This window comes from Talpa europaea, assembly GCF_964194135.1.
Source record: "Talpa europaea genome assembly, chromosome: 7".
NCBI classification, from domain to species: domain Eukaryota; kingdom Metazoa; phylum Chordata; class Mammalia; order Eulipotyphla; family Talpidae; genus Talpa; species Talpa europaea.
This window is the reverse complement of record NC_140074.1, coordinates 125,304,787-125,325,298: the sequence shown is the minus strand read 5'-3', so window position 1 is coordinate 125,325,298 and position 20,512 is coordinate 125,304,787. Positions and strand designations below refer to the sequence as shown.

Below are 20,512 nucleotides of genomic sequence, written 5' to 3'. Positions count from 1 at the left end.
GCCAGCCAGGGAAAAACCCACATGGTGCAGCAGACCTCTCCTGTCTCGCCCGCTGCTCCTTTCAGCAGTGTATTTCGGTCAGCCTGCCTGTTCTGTTCCCCACTGTCTCTGGTGAATCCTCTCAAACCCCCCCCCCCATCTCTGGCCTGTACCCCAGCTCTTGTATGCATAAATAAATCTTAAAAAAAATAAAGTGAATATAATCATCTGAGCCAAGAAGGGGAAACCAGGCTCTGCCCATTAATTATAGGGCTTTCTTAGTATTTCCTGCTCTCAGAATATTGGCTAAAAGCAGCACTTAACAGCTTGCTAGATAAGCCGCCTTCATACCTGGCTGGGGTCACATCTTTCAAAGCATCAGATCACCTGCCTTTCTTTGACCATGTTGCTGCCAAAATGTCAATAAAAATGCATTTGTAACACAAAGGAGAGCTGTGTTTACCTTGAAATCGCAGTGGTAATAGTGCCCTGTGTTTGCACAGCAGCCTTCTTTCTGAGGAACTGAAAGTGCTCAGTGTCTGTCCATGCCGCGGGGATTTCATGTGTATTGCTGGGCCTCCAGCGCAGGACAGGTTTTAGTGTTTGCTCGGGACACTGGGGCCCTTGCTTCCTTCCACACCTTCAGATTGGGGACCCTCAGCCCAGGGATCCTGGGGAAGCGGTTGCACCCACTTTCTCTCTCTGGGCCCGGGCCCACCCTGTCTCTGTCTGCTGCCTGGGCTTCCGCTTTGGCCACGCGCTATCGCTTAGGGTGCATTTAAGGTGCTGTGTTTCCGTCGTCTTGAGAGTTCATTAAACACTGAAGATTGGGGTAACTGCCCAATCTGTCTGCTCGGGAGGCAGCTGGGCTCTGCGGCTGGGATGCTCCTAGAAGTCACCGGAAGGGTGCCTGCTGCATGGAAAGGGACTGCGTTCGCAGCTGCTCGGCCACTTCTTCACTCCGCTGGCAGATCCTTCTCATATTTAGATGTTTAGCACTGAGACAAAGTCCCAAGCTGTGGACAGGAGTCACACAGGGCGAGGGTCCCACGCCCGTTAGAACCACGGGTCGTGCAGGCAGGTTTTGAGTTCCTGCGGTCTTCCCACGTCTTTGTACTCTGCTCCAAGAGTCCCTTGAAATAGGAGACTTGGCCAATACGTTAGGGAGACACAGTGAGCAGAGGCCCCGCCTGCCACAACAGAAGCGTGCCCGTGACGGTGAACATGTGGCCGTCGGGGGAGCCGTGCTGCCCACTCGCTGTCCCCAGGCCGCTCTGAGCCTCATACCCCGGGTGACAGGCTTTGCCTTCTCCTAGCAGTGTTGCTGGCCGTGCTCCCTCCTGTTCGTGCCTTGTCATCCTCTGGGCAAGGTGAGGGCTGTGGCCTGGGCCAGGGAGTAGCTGGCTGGGACAGGGCTGAGATGACTTTGGCCTCATTTTACACCAGACTGCAGCCAGCGCCACTGCCCAGGCCCAGGTACCAAAGCAATGGCATGTACGAGTTACCAGCCTGCTGGGTTTGGAGAACCTCACCGTGACTAGGTTATTAAGTTGCCATAAGACCCACTGGCCTGAGGGTTACCACAGGCATGTGCTCCACACCCTCAGGACGTCAGAAGGTCAGGCTGGTCTCAGCACGGAGAGCATTGTGCTGGTTTGGCAGTGGTGGTTGATTCCATTCCAGGACAAGTATCAATGAAGAGGTGTGCTGTGTCCTTTCAGGTAAAAAACAGGACATCTGGTATGTCATCGACCTGCTGACGGGGGAGAAGCAGCAGACTCTGTCGTCGGCCTTTGCAGACAGTCTCTGCCCGTCCACCTCTCTTCTGTATCTTGGGCGAACAGGTAAGGAGGAACCTTCTGTCGCCTGTGACCCACCTGGTTCCATAAAAGGAACTGAAGTAGCCTCCCTCCCGAGCCCCCAACTGCCCCCCACCCCTGTTACCCAGAGGCCTCCCGGCTTCATCTTGTAGCAGGTGGCCAGAGCGGTCTTCTCCAAGCACAGATGTTCCCACACTGCTCCACTTTAGAAGCCCCCCTGGCAGTCTCACTCCACAAAGCCCCTGACGCAGCTGCTCCCTCTTCCCCTTCCTCCTGTTTCATTTCCCTCACTTAGACGTGTTCCTAGATGAGCAGGGCTCTCTTTGAAAAGCCTAGGCGTGGTTGGTCTCTCTCCCTGAGGCGTGCATGGTTTTGCTTCTCTGGCCAACACCCTTTCCTCTTTCACAACACTACTCAGAAGCCATCTTTGCTGTCAAGCCCCTCCTTTAGATTAAGCCGTGCGCGCCCGGATCTCTCTCCGCTGGGCTGTGAGTGTGCTGTGGGTCAGCACTCCTAACAAGCACCTTAAATCTTAGGGCCCAAAGAAGGGTCTCACAGCCTCCTCCCTTGATTTTAGCTTGACCCTGAGGTCGTTTTTTATGGGTACTTTTGCCTTTTCAATTTGTACACTGAGCATCGTTTCCAGCTACAGTTAGTCCCAGACCCTCTGTGCTTCCTCTGTATTCTGCTAGAAAAGTGATGGCTTCTTCCTTAGCTTGCTTGTCTAGTGTTTTATCATAGAAGTTAAGAGACACCTCTCAGCCCCTTCTGCATTCCGCCTGGAGCTCTCAGCCAGGTGCACAGGTGCAGGAGCCTCTGTTTTCCAAGTCACCGCACACAGTAGTCTTATTAACGATGCTACCGCTTCTCCCCTCTACGACCGCTCCGTCCCTGCTCCGCAGCTTCCTGTGGCTTTTCCTTTGCTGTTCCTCCAGCCTCCACCTCAACCTCCTCGCCTCCATCAGTCACCTGCTCCCCAAGGCCGCTCCCCGGCTTGTAGCCTCTGCCGTGGCACCATCCCACTTCTAGGTGCCAAGAGCTACCTACTGCTACATCATAAGCCACCCCAAGCCAAGTGACTTTACCCACACCGTGACCTTGCTCACAACCCCGGGAGTCCTGAGTTCCAGGCACAGCTGTCGGCCGGGCTCACTCCTGTGTTTGGGACTCAGTTCTCCTCCCTGTGGCCTTTCTTCCCCATGCGCACTTTGACACACCACTTAGGGAGGGTTTTCCTGCTGCAGTTAGTGCCACAGGCCTCTAGGTAATGGGGGTGTCTGTTCTCCAGAGTACACCATCACCATGTATGACACCAAAACCCGAGAGCTCCGCTGGAACGCCACCTACTTCGACTACGCTGCCTCGCTGCCAGAGGATGACATGGACTACAGTGAGTGCCCAGGGCTCAGCGGCCGGAACTGGTGACCTCGAGGAAGCAGCCGCTGTGGGGAGCTGGTTGTCCTTATGGCAGTTTGGGCACCAGGTTCTGGACTTAGAATAAGGGCCCAGCAGTCAGTTCCAGACCCCTGGAACACAGGGGCCTGGCGGTAAAGTGTGGAGAGGACTCCAAGGAAAATGCAGGCCAGGTCAGCCTGACAGGCAGGAGGACCACCTTGTGGAGTCCTTCTGTGTCACAGAAGGAATTTACTAGACATCCTTGGGGAGCAGAATTAAACATCAGCCACCCGCTCCCTGAATCTGTGGCTTGTGCCCTGGTTATTTCTCTAATGAAAACTCAAACCAACTTTGCCACCTTGACACTGGCATCTGGAGGTCCTTCTGCCTTTCCTTTGTCTCTGGGCACTCCTCTGTGGTCTGGTGAGGGCAGTGTATGGTCAGTGGGTGGGCTTGAAGTGATTGCTGTTGGTGCCAAATTCATAGGCCTCCTCATTGGCTCCTTTCTCTCAGTGTCTCCTCTCACGAACTTTAATAGAACGCTGAGGAATGTCACCAAGTCCGTGGCCCTGGAAAGAGGGGCTCTAGCTTACCTTTACAAACCAGCGGGTCTCGGTGTCTTCATACAGTAGAGCCTGGGCGAGCTCATTGGGAACAAGGGAAGTTGTTCAGAGGGCACCCCAGAACACTCCAGAAGTCTGTTTCCTCTAGCTGGGTGACAGCAGCCTGCCCAGAGTGGAGGATGTGGTCGATGGGGTGAGGCTCATCAGACGTCACTTATCTGATCCATACAGAGATGTCCCACTTTGTGTCCAATGGCGATGGGCTGGTGGTGACGGTGGACAGTGAATCTGGGGACGTCCTGTGGATCCAGAACTATGCCTCCCCTGTGGTGGCCTTTTACGTCTGGCAGCGGGAGGGTCTGCGGAAGGTGATGCACATCAACGTGGCCGTGGAGACCCTGCGCTACCTGACCTTCATGTCCGGGGAGGTGGGGCGCATCACCAAATGGAAGTACCCCTTCCCCAAGGAGACGGAGGCCAAGAGCAAGCTGACGTGAGTCGGGGGACCTGGGGCACGAGCGGGCATTGTGGCCTGGCTCTCCGTCCTGTCGCAGGGTGGTGTGCATGGGCTCCAGCACACATCTCTGAAGCCATATTCTCATGCTGAACCACTGACAGAGCTACCCGCCACCCTCCTTGACGCCCCAGACAGGGGTCCAGAGGCCACACTCAGTTTGGGATTTCTTGTGCATGCCTCCGCTTTGGGCAAACAGATTAGAGTAGTTGACTATTTTTTTCTGTGGAACTTCTAGAAGGTTCTATATCACAAGACAGAATGGTGGTGGTTCAGGTCAGGGCTGTCTCAGCTTGGTGGTGGCTGCCAGCATTTGGTCTCTCCCGTGTGGTGGCTGCCTGAGGCCTCGCAGGTCACTCTGTGGATGGCTGGTGCACGTGAAGGGGCTGAGGCCTGCCCTGAGGCGGCTCGTGCACCAGGCAGGTGGGGAGTATAGCCGGGGCCTGCAGCCTTGCTCTCCTGGCTCCCAGGGCTCTACCCTTGCCCCACATTCTCACTGTTCAGAGTATGGGGGTGGGATTGAGGGGCCTCGCCTGTTTTCTTAATATTTCTCTCCCTAAAGCCTCCTTTTATGGGACCCAGAAATGAAATGACCGGGGAATACATGTGTCTGTTTTTCCCTTAGGCCCACCCTGTATGTTGGGAAGTACTCCACCAGTCTCTACGCCTCCCCCTCCATGGTTCACGAGGGGGTCGCCGTTGTGGTAAGTACCCTAGGGAGGCGGGTGAGGGTGGGGAGACGTAGCCTCCCAACTGCCCCTGTTCCATTATAGCAACTAGAATCATATATAAACATCCCACTGGTTAAGAGTGCAAAACCCTCAAACCTAATTTCTGCACATGCCGCGTTCTACTTTATAAGGAGACATGCGTAGCAAAAGCAGCTAAGAGCAGCTTTGTTATCTGAGCACACGTTGGTCATTTCTTCCTTTCTTGTTCAGATCTGAACTGCGCAGGTGATGTCCACAGCCTCAGTCCCCAACCCCCACTGTCTGGTTCTCTGGTCCCCTTCTCCACGCTGCCTGTGGGAGTTGCCTGGTCTCGCCAAGGGCATCTTCTCCCTGATTTCCCAGTGTTCCCTGTTGACCTTTTTTTGGTCTTTGTTCAGTGTGCCAGACCCTTCAAAAGCCCACCCTTACTCCTACTCCATCCCTTCTATCCTTTCATGGCCGATCCTGGTTCCTTGGACCTCACCTGCCTGCCTGCCCCCGGCTTCTGCCTGTCCTTGGGCCTCTGTGCATTGAAGGCATCGTGATCATGGCTGCTGGTTTGGCTCTTACAGTGTCTGGACTGCTCCGTTGGCATCTCTTGTCTCTAGTGTCCTTTTATGTAGGCTGCTCCTGTGAGCTAGGTGGCGTCTGCCTGGGTGGCTGCTCCATCCGTGCGTGCTCTGGGCTTCCAGCTAGAGCTTACTGCACCCCAGCCACTGGCAGCCCCTCATTTAAGTCTGCTTCTCACAGTAGCCTCTTGGAATTGCACACACACCCTTCCTATTTCCCAGCTCCCAGACTTAATTTTAAAAGATGACTGCATGAAAGACGCAGTCCCGTCCCAAGGGAGGAGCTTCTCCCCCAGTCTTAGGGCCTTTGTGTCTTACTCTGGGTGCTTGGGCCAGCCCCACCCAAGGTTCAACACCCTTGGAAGATCTGCTGCCCCGGCCTCACCCACTTCTGTCTTCACAGCCCCGAGGCAGCACCCTTCCTTTGCTGGAAGGCCCCCAGACCGACGGTGTCACCATTGGGGACAAAGGCGAATGTGTGATCACGCCCAGCACAGACCTAAAGTTTGACCCTGGTCTCAAAGGGAAGAACAAACTCAACTACTTGAGGAACTACTGGCTTCTGATAGGTAAGCGCTCTGCACCCTCGGGTCAGCGTCCTGCCCCCTGGTGGCGGAGGGTGGCCTTGCTGGTGCCGGCTGCCCAGCGCTGTGACCCGTTGGTCTTTCAGACCTTGGGACGTTTTCACCCCCAAGGAAAGTGAACAAGGTAAATGTGTGTCTCCAAGTCAATTCTCAAAAAGTGGCTAATGTCCCATATTTCAGGTACTACATAATGTAAACTTTGGGTAGTTATGTGGCCTGTTGAATGCCTCTTAAAGTCATAGGCTCTAAGCCTTTTTCTTATTTATCTTTTTTATTTCTGAGCCTTTTAATAGACATTGCAAATTTTCTAATCCAATCAGAGTTTGTGTGGAAAATCTTTACAAAGCAAAAAAATACAATCTAGTGAGGCAGTGAATCTGATTAACACCAGGCTCCGTCACAACTGAACTCAGGAAAGGAATGTGAAGCCTGCCGGAATGTGTACGTCCGGGGAGGGCACTCAGCCCTGGTCCCTGTTCTCACAAGCCACCGTTATTTCCATTTCTGGCTCAGGCAGTTTCCATGGCAGGATTCACTTGGAACCAGGGTGGGGTGAGGCTGTGGGGAGGGGAGGGTTGGGACCCAGGAGGGTTGAGAGCGGTGAAGAGGCAGGGGCTGGACTTGGGTCCAGGAGCCGGGCAGAAGCCCTGGGCACAGGTCGGGTTATGTGGGGCCCCTTTACCTTTTCTGCCCGTTGTTGCTGACACCACTGATGGCCCCGGGGTTGAATTGGGGGCCTGTCAGCCAGAGAGATAAGAGGTTGAGATGACACCGGAGGCAGTGAGTGTGACAAACAGAGGCAGAGCCAGCGAGAGGAGCAGTGTCTGGCAGAAGCCCCAAGTAATTGGAGCAGGGCGGACTGGACTTGTCCTTCCTGTGCCCTCTCCCCAGGCTGGTGGGGATGCAGGTGGGGATGCAGCCTGGGGGAAGGGGTAAGTGGGTATGGCAGAGCACGGGGCGGTGAGGGGGGGCTGATGAGGTTTCTGCTCCCCTTTTCACGGACTGGTGTCAGGGCAGGAGGGGGCGCTGATGAGGTTTCTGCTCCCCTTTTCACGGACTGGTGTCAGGGCAGGAGGGGGCAGGGGGTGTCGGAAAGGGCTGTGGCGCTGCCTGGTGAGTGTGGGGCTCAGGGGCCACAGCAGCAGCCAGGCGGGGGGACTTGACTGGGGAGGGCGGTCCTGGGTGTGCCCAGCCCTGGTCACTTCCATTGTGCTTGTCCAGCACTAGTTCTTTGTTCATCCTGACTCCTTGTAACCGTTTTTCCTTTGGTTATGATTTTTACCAAATAATGGGCGGAGGAGGTGATAAAATAATTCCACCCTTCTTGAACAGAAGTCCTTTGGAAAGCATGGGAGAATGGCCCAGGCTGAGGAAGGAGAAATAACTGAGAAGCAGTAAAATGAGTCCACTTAGCTTGGGTGGCGCCATCTGGGGGTTCCCCCAGAGCAGTGGCCCTAACCTGGGGTGTACACGTGACTCCTGCATGCACTGGGGTGCCCTAGGTTGGGTCAGAGCCTTTGATTTTTGCTCCAGAGCCTGAACAGAATTGATGATGATAGAGAGTTCACCAGGTCTGGGTAGTTTGTACAAAAATGTGTCTGCACCTCGTGATCCCGTTTGTAGAACAGTTGGCCTAGAATGTGCGGCGTGATGTGGAGAAGCCTGTTTGTAAGACCTGCAGGAGGAAGAGGGACTCGGGCTGCTCACTTCCACAGCGGGTGTTGGTGGGGGCCCAGCAGAGAGGCTGGGCTTCGAGCATCGAGAGCAGGCCCTGGGGCAGGGCCCGGCGGACAGGCGCTGCAGTGAGGCAGCACGTGGAAGGGCAACCTGATTTCTCTTGGAGCAAAGGTCTCTTGTTAGCGACCTTTGTTAGGGCCAGGAGGTGCTCGAATTCAACTCCCAGGCCCCCTGTCACCAGCGAGTCAGGGGTCTGACTCTGCAGCAAAGCTGGTCTCAGAGTCCTCTCAGCCAGCCGGTGGTGGCTCAGAACAAGAGCAGGTGTCCCTTAAGGAACACTGGGATCTTGCTGACAGCAGATGACCTAAAGATAGGGAGTGAAAGAGAATTTTTCCAGATGAAGACACGGGCAGCTCTGACTGGTTTTCATCTTGGCAACACAGAGCATAACATCCGGGTAGGTTTGGGGGAACAATGGAAAGATCACCAGGTGAGACCTGAATTGGGGAGAGATCTGATCTCAGTGAAAGAACAAAAGAGAGAGGGTGTCAGGGTATGGACAGCCTGAGGGGCCTCTGAGCTCGACCTTCCCAGTGGTAAGAGGCGTCTGGTTCTAGAGCTAAACAGGCTGTCAAGCCCGGTCAGACCCCAGTTCCTCATTTTGTTCAAGTTTGTCTCCCATGGTAGCCTGTACACAATAGGTGCTCAATAAACGTGTGATGAACACTGGGTAGTCAGGACACTCATCAGGGCATCGCAGTTCAGAGACCGACAAATGGACGCCGAGGGCTCTAACCCTCCCTCCTTCCAGCGAACCCGTCTGCTGCTGTCTCGGGTCACTCCCTGCACTCCCGGTCGGGGCCCACATTCAGCAGGCCTCAAGCTCCACCTGAGCAATTTCAGTACTGACATGGGAGCCCCTGTGTGGAGGGCGAGAACGAGGTGCACATTCAGAGGCGGGGCAACCTAAACTCTGACTTCTCCACACAAGACTTGCTGCGAGCAGACCCCAAACATCTGCGTCCCTTCCAGTTGTGAGATTCAAAATGCTGTGTGCCGCCGCGGGTAGAGAAATGTGCCTCCTGATGGAACCTCCCTCGCCCTCTGAACGTGGGCCTGGGCTCTGTGGCCCCTCAGCAGCAGTGGAGGCTGCTGCCTCAGCTTCCTGCAGGGGACAACCTGGCACACGGTTCTCATCGGAGGCTTCTTCTCTCACAGGTCACCATGAGACCCCTCTGTCTGCATCCACCAAGATGCTGGAGAGATTCCCCAACAACCTGCCCAAGCATCGGGAAAACGTGATTCCAGCCGACTCGGAGAAAAAGAGCTTTGAGGAGGTAAGTGGGGAGCGAACTGTAGAGACTGTCGCGTGGGGCGGGTACAGCCTTTGCCTCAAGAACTTGTCTGCTCAGCCGGGGAAGAAGCTCAGGAGGGACTTGGAGGCAAACTACCTCCCGGAAAGGATAATGGGGAGGGAGTGGAAGCTATTTGTGAAGCCAGGAAGACCTAAAGGTGGGGGCTTTCCTGGGGGGAGTGCTGCAGAGGCTACGGAAGGAAGAGAACAGTGTGGAAAGGGCCCGGAGGTGGGCATGGGCAGCTGAGAGGAGACTGGCACAAGCAGATCCAGGTAGGGAGCACATGGCCACAGAGGAACCACGTTGCTAGGCCCTGAGGTAGCCTGTCAGCAGAGTAGAGCTGACGTGGAAAGGAAGTGGGGGGAACCTCATGTGTTTTGAAGCCAGGAGCAGCCTACTGGAAGTGGCTGACTTGGCTTCTGTACATTAGTCCCTGGGGAGGCCTGCCCAGGTGGTGGCTGCTGGGAAGCTCTGACCTGCGGCCTGCCTGCAGCCCTGGGGCAGTAGGGTGAGCTTGTCAGGGTCTGGGAAGCAGACAGGTGCTGCCCAAATTAGGAGAATTTGAGGGGGCATTTAACAGAGGGGAGTCACACAGATGTGGCCCTGTCCAGGACTTTTAGCATCATCTGGCCTGAAGTGGAAGGGAAGGAGCTCTGTGTCCTTGGAGACACACCGAAAGTTGACCAGCAGCACAGAATTTACTACTCGCTGGCCACATGTGTGTGCACATGCTGTGGAGCAGCACCAAGTAGGCACTGGCCACCAGGCTTTTCCCCAGACTCTGTTGCCATAATCTCAGCATCTCCCCAGGTGTCAAACCCATCGTCAGAGGAGGCCATTGCTGCCTCCACTGAGAAATTTTGAAAGAAGATAGAATCTGAAGCTACTTCCAAAAATGATGCCATCCACACTGCTGCTGAGCGATAGCCCGTTCCCGCAGCAGTGCCTGGCCCCTCGAGGCCTTCCCTTTGGAAAGAGGCCACTGTCACCTGCCTTTGCGGAGAGCTTAGAAAACAGCAGCCCCTTTTCCGGCGTGGTCACCCCCACGCGATGGTTATCACTTCTCTTGATTGTTTTTGGCTTGTTCATACCTGGTGAGAAATTGTGCAGTGATGTGTCACTCTCTCCCTGCCCAGGTCATCGACCTGGTTGGCCAGACCTCAGAGAACACACCCACCACCGTTTCTCAAGATGTGGAGGAGAAATTCTCTCACGCCCCCGCCAAGCCCGAGGCCCCCGTGGACTCCATGCTCAAGGACATCGCCACCATCATCCTGAGCACCTTCCTGCTCATCGGCTGGGTGGCCTTCATTATCACCTACCCCCTGGTAAGGCCGTCCGCTCCCCGTGCCTTGTTTATGAGCTGCAGAGTGTCTGATGTCAGCAGGATAGAAACAGCAAACAAGCAGATAGTTTCTTTTCACATTTAAGTCAATATTTGCTTCTCTTAAAAAAATTAGAACTAAATAGACACCAGCTTTCCAGGGAAGCAGTTAACCAACTGTAAAAGCCGTTTCGTGAACCTCACTGGCAGAGCCTTGAATAGTTAACCGTATTTTCTTTTTAAAGAATAACCATCATAGTAGAAACACTGTTTAACTTCCCTCGCTGAAAAACTGCCTGTCTGAGATATCCGCTGGGGTGGAAAAGACAGCTCGGTAATTCCTTTGACTTTCAATAAATGAGCTCAGATTATGTAGTTTGGTCATTTGGGGGTGGGATAGAATATTCTAGAGGAACAGTTTTTCAACAAGGACACGAGCCCAGGAAGCCCAGACCCCACTGAAGAACAGGCACCACACACCCACCAAGCACTTGGCGTCTGAGGAATGTATCTGGCTGCTTTGTTTTCTGTTTCACCTCATGTGGCCCTGTGAGGTCATTAGTGTTGACCCCTGACCCCCTGAAGAAACTGTGCTCTAGAAAGTCAAATAACTTTCCCAAAGTCACTCAGCCAGTAGAGGGCATCTCCAGGTTTCAGCCCAAGAGAGGGTGGGGGCGCTAGAAAGCTCTGCGGTGACCTGTACACTAGCAGGTGGGTCAGCTCCCATGGGAGAGGAGCGTGGGGGTGTGGGGGGGGGCAGCGCCGTGAAACGGGGTTGGGGGGCAGGACCTTGGCCAGCTGTCCGTCTTCAGCCCACTCTGCCCCATTCTGGCGGTGTGGCCTCGAGGTTCTGAGCCCCGTCTTCCTCCCCTGGGTGGCTCATTGCCAGAATAGGCAGCAAAGCCCAGTCTTTGCCTCTCCCACCACACTCAGCCACCTGAGTAACCTTCCTGTTCGTTTTCACTCTTGCAGCAACTCCCAGACTTTGATAAAAGTCTGAGAATTTTATAATTGAAGGGCATCCCCGCCCTCTGGCCCAGCCCTCCACCTGGGGCAGAGTCCCTCCTCTGCCAGGCCCCTCCAGCATGGGGAGTGGGCATATGGGGGCAGGTCTAACTGGCAGTTACTGAACCGATAGATTCCACCCCCTGGGCCTTGCCCCTGGTCTTGCAGTCATATGCAGTGACCCTGCTTCCTCTGTCCTGGGAGCCTCTCCTTGCCTCCCCCTGGTTTCCCGGGCAGCGGGCACTCATCTGCAAATGTGTCTCTCTTCCCAGAGCATGCATCAGCAGCAGCAGCTCCAGCACCAGCAGTTCCAGAAGGAACTGGAGAAAATTCAGCTCCTGCAACAGCAGCAGCTGCCCTTCCACCCACCTGGAGACTTGGCTCAGGACGCTGAGCTCCTGGACTCATCTGGCCTCTACTCAGAGAGCTCGACCACCAGCAGCCCCAGCACGTCACCCAGAGCCTCCAACCACTCGCTGCACTCCAGCAGCTCTGCCTCCAGAGTGGGCGCCTCCCTGGAGCAGGACGATGAGGGTAAAGCGAGTTGCCGTTCTGTCCTATCTTCTCTTTCATTTGAACACCAGCCAAGAGCCACCGGGAGCCATGTCCTTCCTGGAGTCTCTGTGGGATTATCAAGTGCCTTTGCAAGGGTCCACCATGTCGCTCCCAACTCCCTCCCATTTTGCCTCCTCCCCCACGAGGGCCTTATGGGGCTTCTGGACCCTCCCTCCACCTGGCTCCACAGGGGTGGGGTGCGTGGCTGACCAGGGGCGCGGTGGCCATCTGCCCAGAGCATTCCTGAGGCCAGCCAACGGCCACATCTAAAGATGTAACTGTTGAACCACTGTCCTCTGGGAAGTTGGGTCAGGCTGGTCATTGGCCAGTAATCTGAGTGGATTCGTGCAGAACCAGTGCCAGAGACCTCGAAGTCTCAAGCTTGGCTACTGGTGTTTTTTTATTTCACACATCCACTCCCTGGGCATTCCAGGTGCAAATCTTCGAGTTGGATCTCTGGAGAACCCTGTCTTTGGGAAAGTCATACATCCTTACAGGCCGGAATAGAGGGCAGGGCCTCAGGCCGGGGAGCAGGGTCCCCGGATGCGAGTGGGGAGGTACTCGGTCTACAGCTGCTGAAATCCCATCTCTGAGTTGCAGCCCAGGAAGCTAGCTTGAGGCTGAAATACCTGCAGGCCCTGTAGGTTATGTGTGTTTGCAACGGCCTCTTTTCCTCATTTTGTCCTAGATGAAGAAACCAGCATGGTGCTGGTTGGGAAAATTTCATTCTGTCCCAAGGACGTCCTGGGCCATGGAGCTGAGGGCACAATTGTGTACCGGTGAGTGGACGAGAGCCCTGAGCCGTCAGCACCTCCCTTCCAGAGCTGCTCAGCTTGCAGGTGGCAGGCAGCTCCTGGGCACAGCAGGCTCACAGCGGCCACCACAAAGGAAGAGTTCAGCCGGGGGAGGGAAGTGATGACCACAGGGCTGCCCAGTGGCCTCATAGTGTCCGCTGGGCTGTGGGCTGATGAGCTGGACATTGCCACACCCGAGCTGGTCCCCGCTGCCCCTTGGGGTGCCTCTGGGGACTTCCCTCATTTCCACAGCCCACCTTGCACTCAAAGCTGAGCCTGCTCCTTTCCTGCAGGGGCATGTTTGATAACCGAGACGTGGCCGTCAAGAGGATCCTCCCCGAGTGTTTCAGTTTCGCCGACCGTGAGGTCCAGCTGCTGCGAGAGTCGGACGAGCACCCGAACGTGATCCGGTACTTCTGCACCGAGAAGGACCGACAGTTCCAGTACATCGCCATCGAGCTGTGCGCAGCCACCCTGCAGGAGGTGGGCCCGCCGCTGTGCCGCTGCTGCAGCCTCCCGCTCCCGGCCGCCAGGCCTGGCAGCAGGCCTGCGCATTTGTTTTTATTCAGTGAACACTACTGAGGTCACAGCGCTGTAGAAGACACCCGTTTTAAGTGGGTGGCAGGATGCTTTTTCACAAGGATGGCCCCCTCAGCCTGCCTGGGGCAGTCTTTGGTTGCAGTTAGCATTTCTCCCGTCAGGCTTCCAGGAAACCTGCTCCTTCCTCCCATCGCTGGGGAGGGCTGGCGTGGGCTGGCCTTGCTGGCTGGTGGCTCAGTCATTCAGACACACCCAGCGACTCACTCTCCAGGCTCCAGGAATCTATTTCAGTGTCATGTGACTTCACATGTGGGTTTCCCTGTGTGGGCAGTGGGCTTGAGTCTCTTGTCTCTGAGCTTCCTCATTGTAGACCAACCAGATGGAGCTTGCTTGTCTAAAGTATCCTGTGACTTCAGGAGAAAGTCTGCAGGAAAATGCAGATTCAGCCACAGTGTGGCCAGTGAAACTACCCATTTCTTTTTAAAATATGATCAAAGAAAAGGCGCTGACTAATACCCGAGGTTAGTTAAAACAGAAAGCCCAGGCAGGAGTCTTCTAGGTTAAATGGAATCACTTTAAAAAAAGCTAAGTGTGCTGAGGGCCTCAGGCCTGCAGGCCAGGTGAGTGACCGTGTCGTGTCTCTTGCAGTACGTGGAGCAGAAGGACTTTGCCCACCTGGGCTTGGAGCCCATCACCCTGCTGCAGCAGACCACCTCGGGCCTGGCCCACCTGCACTCCCTCAACATCGGTAAGAGGCTTCCCTGGCCGGAGTGGGTGGTGGGGCGGGGAGATGACATGCTCAGGTGGGCCTTGCCTGTGGCCTGGCTCTTTGCTGCATCGTGAGTATGCAGGTGGGGCTTTGAGGTGCCTTTTGACAAGCTGTGTGAGAATCTAAGATGGGATCTGGTGCAGCTGGAAATCAGAACCGTTAGAGGTGGCAGCTGGTCTGGTCTGCCGGGAACCCAGGGAGGTGCAGGAGGAGGCCTGCATCAGACTAACCCGGAGGCTTGATTAGTTCACAGAGACCTGAAGCCTCACAACATCCTCTTATCCATGCCCAATGCACATGGTCGCATCAAGGCCATGATCTCCGACTTTGGCCTCTGCAAGAAGCTGGCGGTGGGCAGACACAGCTTCAGCCGCCGTTCCGGGGTGCCCGGCACAGAAGGCTGGATTGCTCCCGAGATGCTGAGCGAAGACTGCAAGGAAAACCCCGTGAGTCATGAGCGTAGCTCTTTGAGAGCTACAGAACCTTCCGGAATAAGAGCCTCCGAATTCAGCCCTGCCCGTAGCACAGTTAGCTCGGGTTAGCCACGTCTTTAGAAAGATCCTCGATGTGAACCCCAAACACTGCTGGCATTTTCCATGTCATCTCATGTTCAAATGACCCCAAGGGGCACATGTGGGTGATTTCTGTTTTTTCCTCTATTTGTCCAGTAGCTATTTTGGGAAACTTGTTTTATCAACTTATGGGGTATTTAAATAACAAGAACAAGTAGCAATAGTAAGTTTGGGACAGGACGTAACTGATCTGTGGAGCAGCAAGCGCCCTGGGGAGCTGAATGATATGGTGAGTAGGCGAAGAGGCTGCCAGGTGAGCGTGGGTGAGGAGGCTGACAGGACTTGTCCCTCCTGTCCTGAGCCTGTCACCCACACTACGAAAATTCTGATGAGGAAGCGTAAAGACGATCAGGTTTGGGGATCAGAAGACACCCCCTGTCCCTGACTTACCCCTGCCCCCGGTTTGTCTGTGGCCGCAGGCTGGTCATTCATTGAGCCTTCCTGTCCATGTCTTCCTCTGGGGGTGGTGACACCTGCTCTGCTCTCCTCCCCGGGTTGCTGGGAGGCCCGGTGCGGTGTTGCTCAGGGCGCATCCTCTCCAGAGCAGAAGGCAGCAGGTCCTCACGTCTCGGGCGAAAATCCAAGCAGTGGAGCATAGCTCCAGGGACCCCAGCCCTGCTCGGCAGCCACCGCACCAAGTCACGGGAGCCAGAAATCCCCCATGCACGTTGCCCCAAAGAGAAGCTCATCGGGAGACACTGGGTGGTTTCACGGGATGCATGAGAGGCGCTAGCAGTCAGCATCAGAGGCGACCTCACAGGAAACTTGTCAAATAATTGCTAAGGCGGTGTTGGAGCCCACAACTGCCTTGTTCATTTATTAGCAAAGCTCTGAGACCTGCCATGCGCGGGCTCCATTCTGGGCCCTGGGGCCGCAGTGGGAAGCAGCTGCTTAGAAATTCCTGCCCACGGGGAGTTACGTGACCCCATGAGGTGGGCTAGCAGCTGGGAGAGAGCTCCGGGGTGGCTGAGCGCTGTTGAAATAACCATTTTCATGTACTAATGTGTTTCATCTTCACTGTGACCCCATGAGGTTTTCCTCATTTTATACCCGGGGCCTCGGAGGCCCAGAGCAGGCGGGGGGCTCCAGCCAGGCCATGCCCCCGACCTCGGGCTCAGAGCCCCCGTCCTCCACCGTGACCCTGACTCCCGTGTCACTCCTGCAGCGGCCGGCGCTGCTTCGAGCAGTGCCCGTAGACCAGCTGACCCCTAAGACCCCTTCAAGGTGGGAAGGGGCTGCTGGGCAAGGGTGAGGCTGCTGCTCCTGGCCTCTGACGCCCACGTGTCTTTTCAGACCTACACAGTGGACATCTTCTCCGCGGGCTGCGTCTTTTACTACGTGATATCCGAGGGCAACCACCCTTTCGGCAAGTCCCTGCAGCGGCAAGCCAACATCCTCCTGGGCGCCTACGGTCTCGACTGCTTGCACCCTGAGAAGCACGGTGAGCAGGCTGCAGGGCCGGGGCAGGCAGTGGGGGGCCGGGAGGGGGCTCAGGGGCGGCCCCCCTGCTCCCGTGTGGCCCCTGCAGGTTGGGGAGCTGCTAGTGCTATGCTCCCTGAGGCCACACCCACCAGCTGCTCACCCCATGGTCTCAGGGGGTTGACCACTTGGTCCAGACCAGGTGGGGCCGGGACCCCTTCTTCTAAAGCCCAGAAATTCCCTCGGAGGTACCTGCAGGTCACAAAATCACCTGTGTGACCCCCTTTGTGACCTCTGCTTTCTGGCTTGTGACTTGCAAGGGTTAAACAATCTGAGATCCCCTCTGCACTGACATTCAGGAAGATGAACAGTCCACGCTGCACACTCTGGACTTGTGTTGGCACAGGGGCAGCAGGGGCACCCCAGCCTCACCCCTGCGCAGGTGCCACCTGCCTTCCCGCCTTCAGGGCTTCCTGTGTCAGAGCTGGCGCGAGACATCCCAGTGTCACCTTCTGAAAAAATTTAAACCGACTTATTGTTTTGCTTATGGTTTAATTTTCCTTCTTCCCTGTTTAAAGAGAAAAAAAAAAACAGTTTAGAAAAAAACCGCATAATTCCAGTCTATAGTGATGCATGACTGTTCCTCACACCTCTGTGTACGCGGTTGCTGTCATTCATCTAGGCAGAAATGCCCGGTTTTGCTGGGATTAAATAGCACACACGATTTTGCAACACGCTTGCTTTTTCACTTCATCTGGAGGATCCCTCCACGTCTCTCCACGGTCAGCCGCAGTCCAGTCTGTGCAGCGGTCACCTGAGGGTGTTTCCAGGGCCCCCTTTTCACAGACCAGCGGGGAGGATGCCCCTCCTCAGCGGCAGAGTCGTGGGGTTCCTCCCTGCTGCATGAGTGAATTGCTGTCAGTGGACTCTGGTGCCAAAGGGCGTGCAGGCTGCTCCGGTCTGGGGCGCCTCGGTGGGGTCTGGGCCGGCGATGGGAGCTCTCGCCCGTTTCCTCCTGTGCAGAAGACGTCATCGCCCGGGAGCTGATCGAGAGGATGATCGCCACGGACCCTCAGAAGCGCCCCTCCGCGAAGCACGTGCTGAAACACCCCTTCTTCTGGAGCCTGGAAAAGCAGCTGCAGTTCTTCCAGGTAGCGATGTGTGTTTTCAGCAAAAGTCCTCATTTAACTTTTTCCAATTTTGAAAATAGCGGGAAGGACACAGCACAGAAACGAGTGGTCAGGGCCAGTTACGGACGTGGGGGTGCATTGTCTCAAGGGCAGACAGAAAACACGGGAGGAAAATCAAAATTGATGACTTACCACTTGCGCCTGTGGCTCTGAGTGGAGCGTGTACAGGTGTGACGTGCAGGTGAGCAGGTGTGGGCCGTCACACCTGTCTGTGCTGTGGAGACGGTCTGCGCGGGCCTCTCCCCAGGCAGCAGCAGACACATCTGCTCACCGGAGACAGTGAGCGCCAGCGGCCACCTGTCCTGCGCCGAGGCGGGCTCTGGCCCTGCCTGAGGCCCAGCAGCAGTGTCCACTGTGTTACCTACATGTCCCTCCTGCAGCCCATACCCGCTGACCGTCGTCCGGTGCCCTTATTTCCCTCACAGGACGTGAGTGACCGAATAGAAAAGGAGTCCCTAGACGGCCCGATAGTGAAGCAGCTGGAGCGAGGCGGGCGAGCCGTGGTGAAGATGGACTGGAGGGAGAACATCACTGTCCCCCTGCAGACAGGTGACCCCTCAGCCCCTGGGAGGGGAGGGCAGCAGGAATATTTCAAACGCAGCAGCCGTTTCTAAGAAGCGAAAGTGGCGATGGCAGCTCCAGGCTGCTTGGGCTCCCGTGCCACTCGGGGTGGGGCCGCCTGTGGGGACGGCCTCTGCTCAGGAGACAGGCCCCCCTCGATGTGCGCCTCTGACTGGGAGACGGCTTGGTGGCGGGGGTCGCTCGCTCTGGTTATTTCTGGTCACGGGTCTGGAGGTGGTTCAGGCGCTCTGGCCGTGGGGTCGGTCTGGGGGACAGGCCCCGTCGGTGCTGAGTGGGGAGCCATATTCCACTCCAGTCTGCCTGCTTGATCCCCAGGACCCCAGGACCCGTTTTCTTTGGAAATCCTTCTTTTTTGGTTACATTGCTCTCCTTGCTTATTTTTCCCTAGATCTTCGTAAATTTAGAACCTATAAAGGCGGCTCCGTCAGAGACCTCCTCCGAGCCATGAGAAATAAGGTAAGTCTTGGGATCACGGGGGGCATGGGGGGCAGCAGCTCCCCAGCGTGCCTTCTGCATTATCTGGGGGTCCTGTCTTCCTCGCTGGAATCCTGACTCTCAGAGGCTGGGAGGCCTTCGTTGGACTCGACAAAGTAGAGGCTGTCTCTTCCCTTCACTGGGTTTCTCTTCAGGAGGGCGGGGAGAGGAGCTGGGCGCCGGGGCGGCTCTCACACAGTGTCCTCTGTGGTCTCTGCTGACTCACATGGCCCCCGCCCCCCGCCCTGATACAGCACTGGATCAGCTCCCTCTCATGGGAGCCCCCGGCGCCTTCCCACACGGGGCCTGGTTCACAGGGTGCAAGGCAGGGACCCCACTTGTTGTCTGGAGGAACCTGGAGTCCTCTTGGCCTGTACTGCCACCAAGCAGCCTTTCAATGGGTCCCCGGCTCAGACAAGGCTCCGAGCCCATTCAGTTCCAGGCCACTCTATTCCACTTGAGGCCGCCAGAAGTCTGGGCCCCGACCGACCGTCACAGGAGGCCTGTCCCTGCCCTGCCCGGCCAGCCCCACCTCTGCTCTTCCCCCCAGGGCCCTGGCTCTGCTTCCAGGCCTCGTCCTGAGTGAGGGAGACAGACAAGGGGCGCCGGGTGGCGCGCTGGGCCCATGTGCCCTTTTCCTTGGCTTCCAGAGAACCAGCTAACATTGTGTCCTCCTTGAGTAATAAAAGGCCCTTTCCCCAGCCTTTGGGGGGCTTCCCGCTGCTAACCCCCTCCTTCTGTGTGTCCCCCACTTGCAGAAGCACCACTACCGAGAGCTCCCCGTGGAGGTGCGGGAGACACTGGGCTCCCTCCCGGACGACTTCGTGCGCTACTTCACCTCGCGCTTCCCGCACCTCCTCGCCCACACCTACCGGGCCATGGAGCTGTGCGCCCACGAGAGACTCTTCCAGCCCTACTACTGCCACGAGCCGCCGGAGCCACAGCCCCCAATGGCTCCAGATGCCCTCTGAGCCCAGGCGGCCCCCGCGCCGGCGGCCCCAGTGAGACTGAGGGCCTGGTCTTCGACCAGCACAGCCCGATGCCTCCCAGCCTAGCAGGGAGACTCGGCTTCCCAAGCAAGTGCCTTGAGCTGCCCGCTCTGCTGCCAGCAGAAGCTGGTGCTGACCTGGACGTGCAGGGGGTAACCCCTCCTGACCTGCAGGGAGCTGGGAAGAGGCTGGTGTGAAAGCTTTCCAGTCGGGGACTCTGCGCAGGAGGCTCCATCGTGGGGGCCGCGAAAGGAGCCCCCTCTGCCTTCTCCTGGACACACTTGCTTCAGACTTAACATTTCTTTCGACCCTTCTGTTTGACGTCAGCCTGTGGGCCTTTAAGGAGGAGAGCGGAGCAGATCCTAAGTTGCCTGTGTGCTGGGAAAGGAGCATCTCTGACCTAAAAACAGCCTCTGCTAGAACAGGGGTCAAGAGATCGGGGGCTGAGGAGGTATCCTCTTGGGGGGCCTAGGGACGGAGCATGAAGGTACCAGAATCCCCGGGTCACTGTAGCCAGTGTGTCCTCAGGGCCCAGAGAGCACAGGGTGCGGGCATGATACTTCCTGCTCCAGAAGGCTCCGGTGTCTGCCGGGCTTGTAGGAACGAAGAGGACGCTCTGTTCTGGGGCAGCTGCGGCCCAGTGCACCAGTGGCCTTTGGTGGCCATTTCGGGATGTCTAGGAGCGTGTCAAGGCAAAAGGTCAGAAGTGCCCTGCTCTCGGGAGAGCAGCTAAGACCCAGGCAAGGGCAGGCCCTCGGACCGGAGGGGAGGAGGTTGAATGGGGTGCCCCTGGCCACCCAGGGAGAGTCCCGGGCAGGGGGGTTGGCGATGATGCTCCTCAGTCCCTGGGACCAGTAGGACGGGGCCGGGGCCTGGGAGCCCAGACCAGAGTCACCACGTGCCTCGTGGCAGACTTTTATGTTTTTCTTGGAAGATTTTAATAACTTTATATTTTGATCATACCTTAGAATGCTACGTTAGTGTGAGTAAGCTGAGCTTCACTTGCAGCTGACTTGTGAGGAGGAATGTGACACATCTTCTGTTTTGTGTGGTACCAAAAACCCCATCCCCTCCAGAAAAAGTGATCTCATCTAGAACATTCTCTAGTGCCGAAGAGCAAAACATAGCAACTC

General features: G+C 56.4%; 1 protein-coding gene across 1 annotated transcript in view; it reads left to right on the top strand.

Annotated features, from left to right (window-relative positions):
* ERN1 (endoplasmic reticulum to nucleus signaling 1) overlaps window positions 1–19,409 on the top strand; it is a gene marked incomplete at its 5' end in the record, with an annotated part of 64,792 nt that extends 45,383 nt beyond the window's left edge. The window contains 17 exons of the mRNA XM_084239424.1: window positions 1,701–1,823; window positions 3,088–3,189; window positions 3,989–4,250; window positions 4,897–4,975; window positions 5,954–6,119; window positions 9,030–9,148; window positions 10,303–10,494; window positions 11,768–12,029; window positions 12,739–12,829; window positions 13,138–13,327; window positions 14,033–14,132; window positions 14,400–14,599; window positions 16,019–16,166; window positions 17,168–17,295; window positions 17,760–17,883; window positions 18,305–18,372; window positions 19,149–19,409. Of these exons, the coding sequence (XP_084095550.1) occupies window positions 1,701–1,823; window positions 3,088–3,189; window positions 3,989–4,250; window positions 4,897–4,975; window positions 5,954–6,119; window positions 9,030–9,148; window positions 10,303–10,494; window positions 11,768–12,029; window positions 12,739–12,829; window positions 13,138–13,327; window positions 14,033–14,132; window positions 14,400–14,599; window positions 16,019–16,166; window positions 17,168–17,295; window positions 17,760–17,883; window positions 18,305–18,372; window positions 19,149–19,361 (2,567 nt within the window). The 3' untranslated portion in view covers window positions 19,362–19,409. The remainder of the gene's footprint in view (window positions 1–1,700; window positions 1,824–3,087; window positions 3,190–3,988; window positions 4,251–4,896; window positions 4,976–5,953; window positions 6,120–9,029; window positions 9,149–10,302; window positions 10,495–11,767; window positions 12,030–12,738; window positions 12,830–13,137; window positions 13,328–14,032; window positions 14,133–14,399; window positions 14,600–16,018; window positions 16,167–17,167; window positions 17,296–17,759; window positions 17,884–18,304; window positions 18,373–19,148) is intronic.
* Between the last annotated feature and the right edge of the window lie 1,103 nt (window positions 19,410–20,512).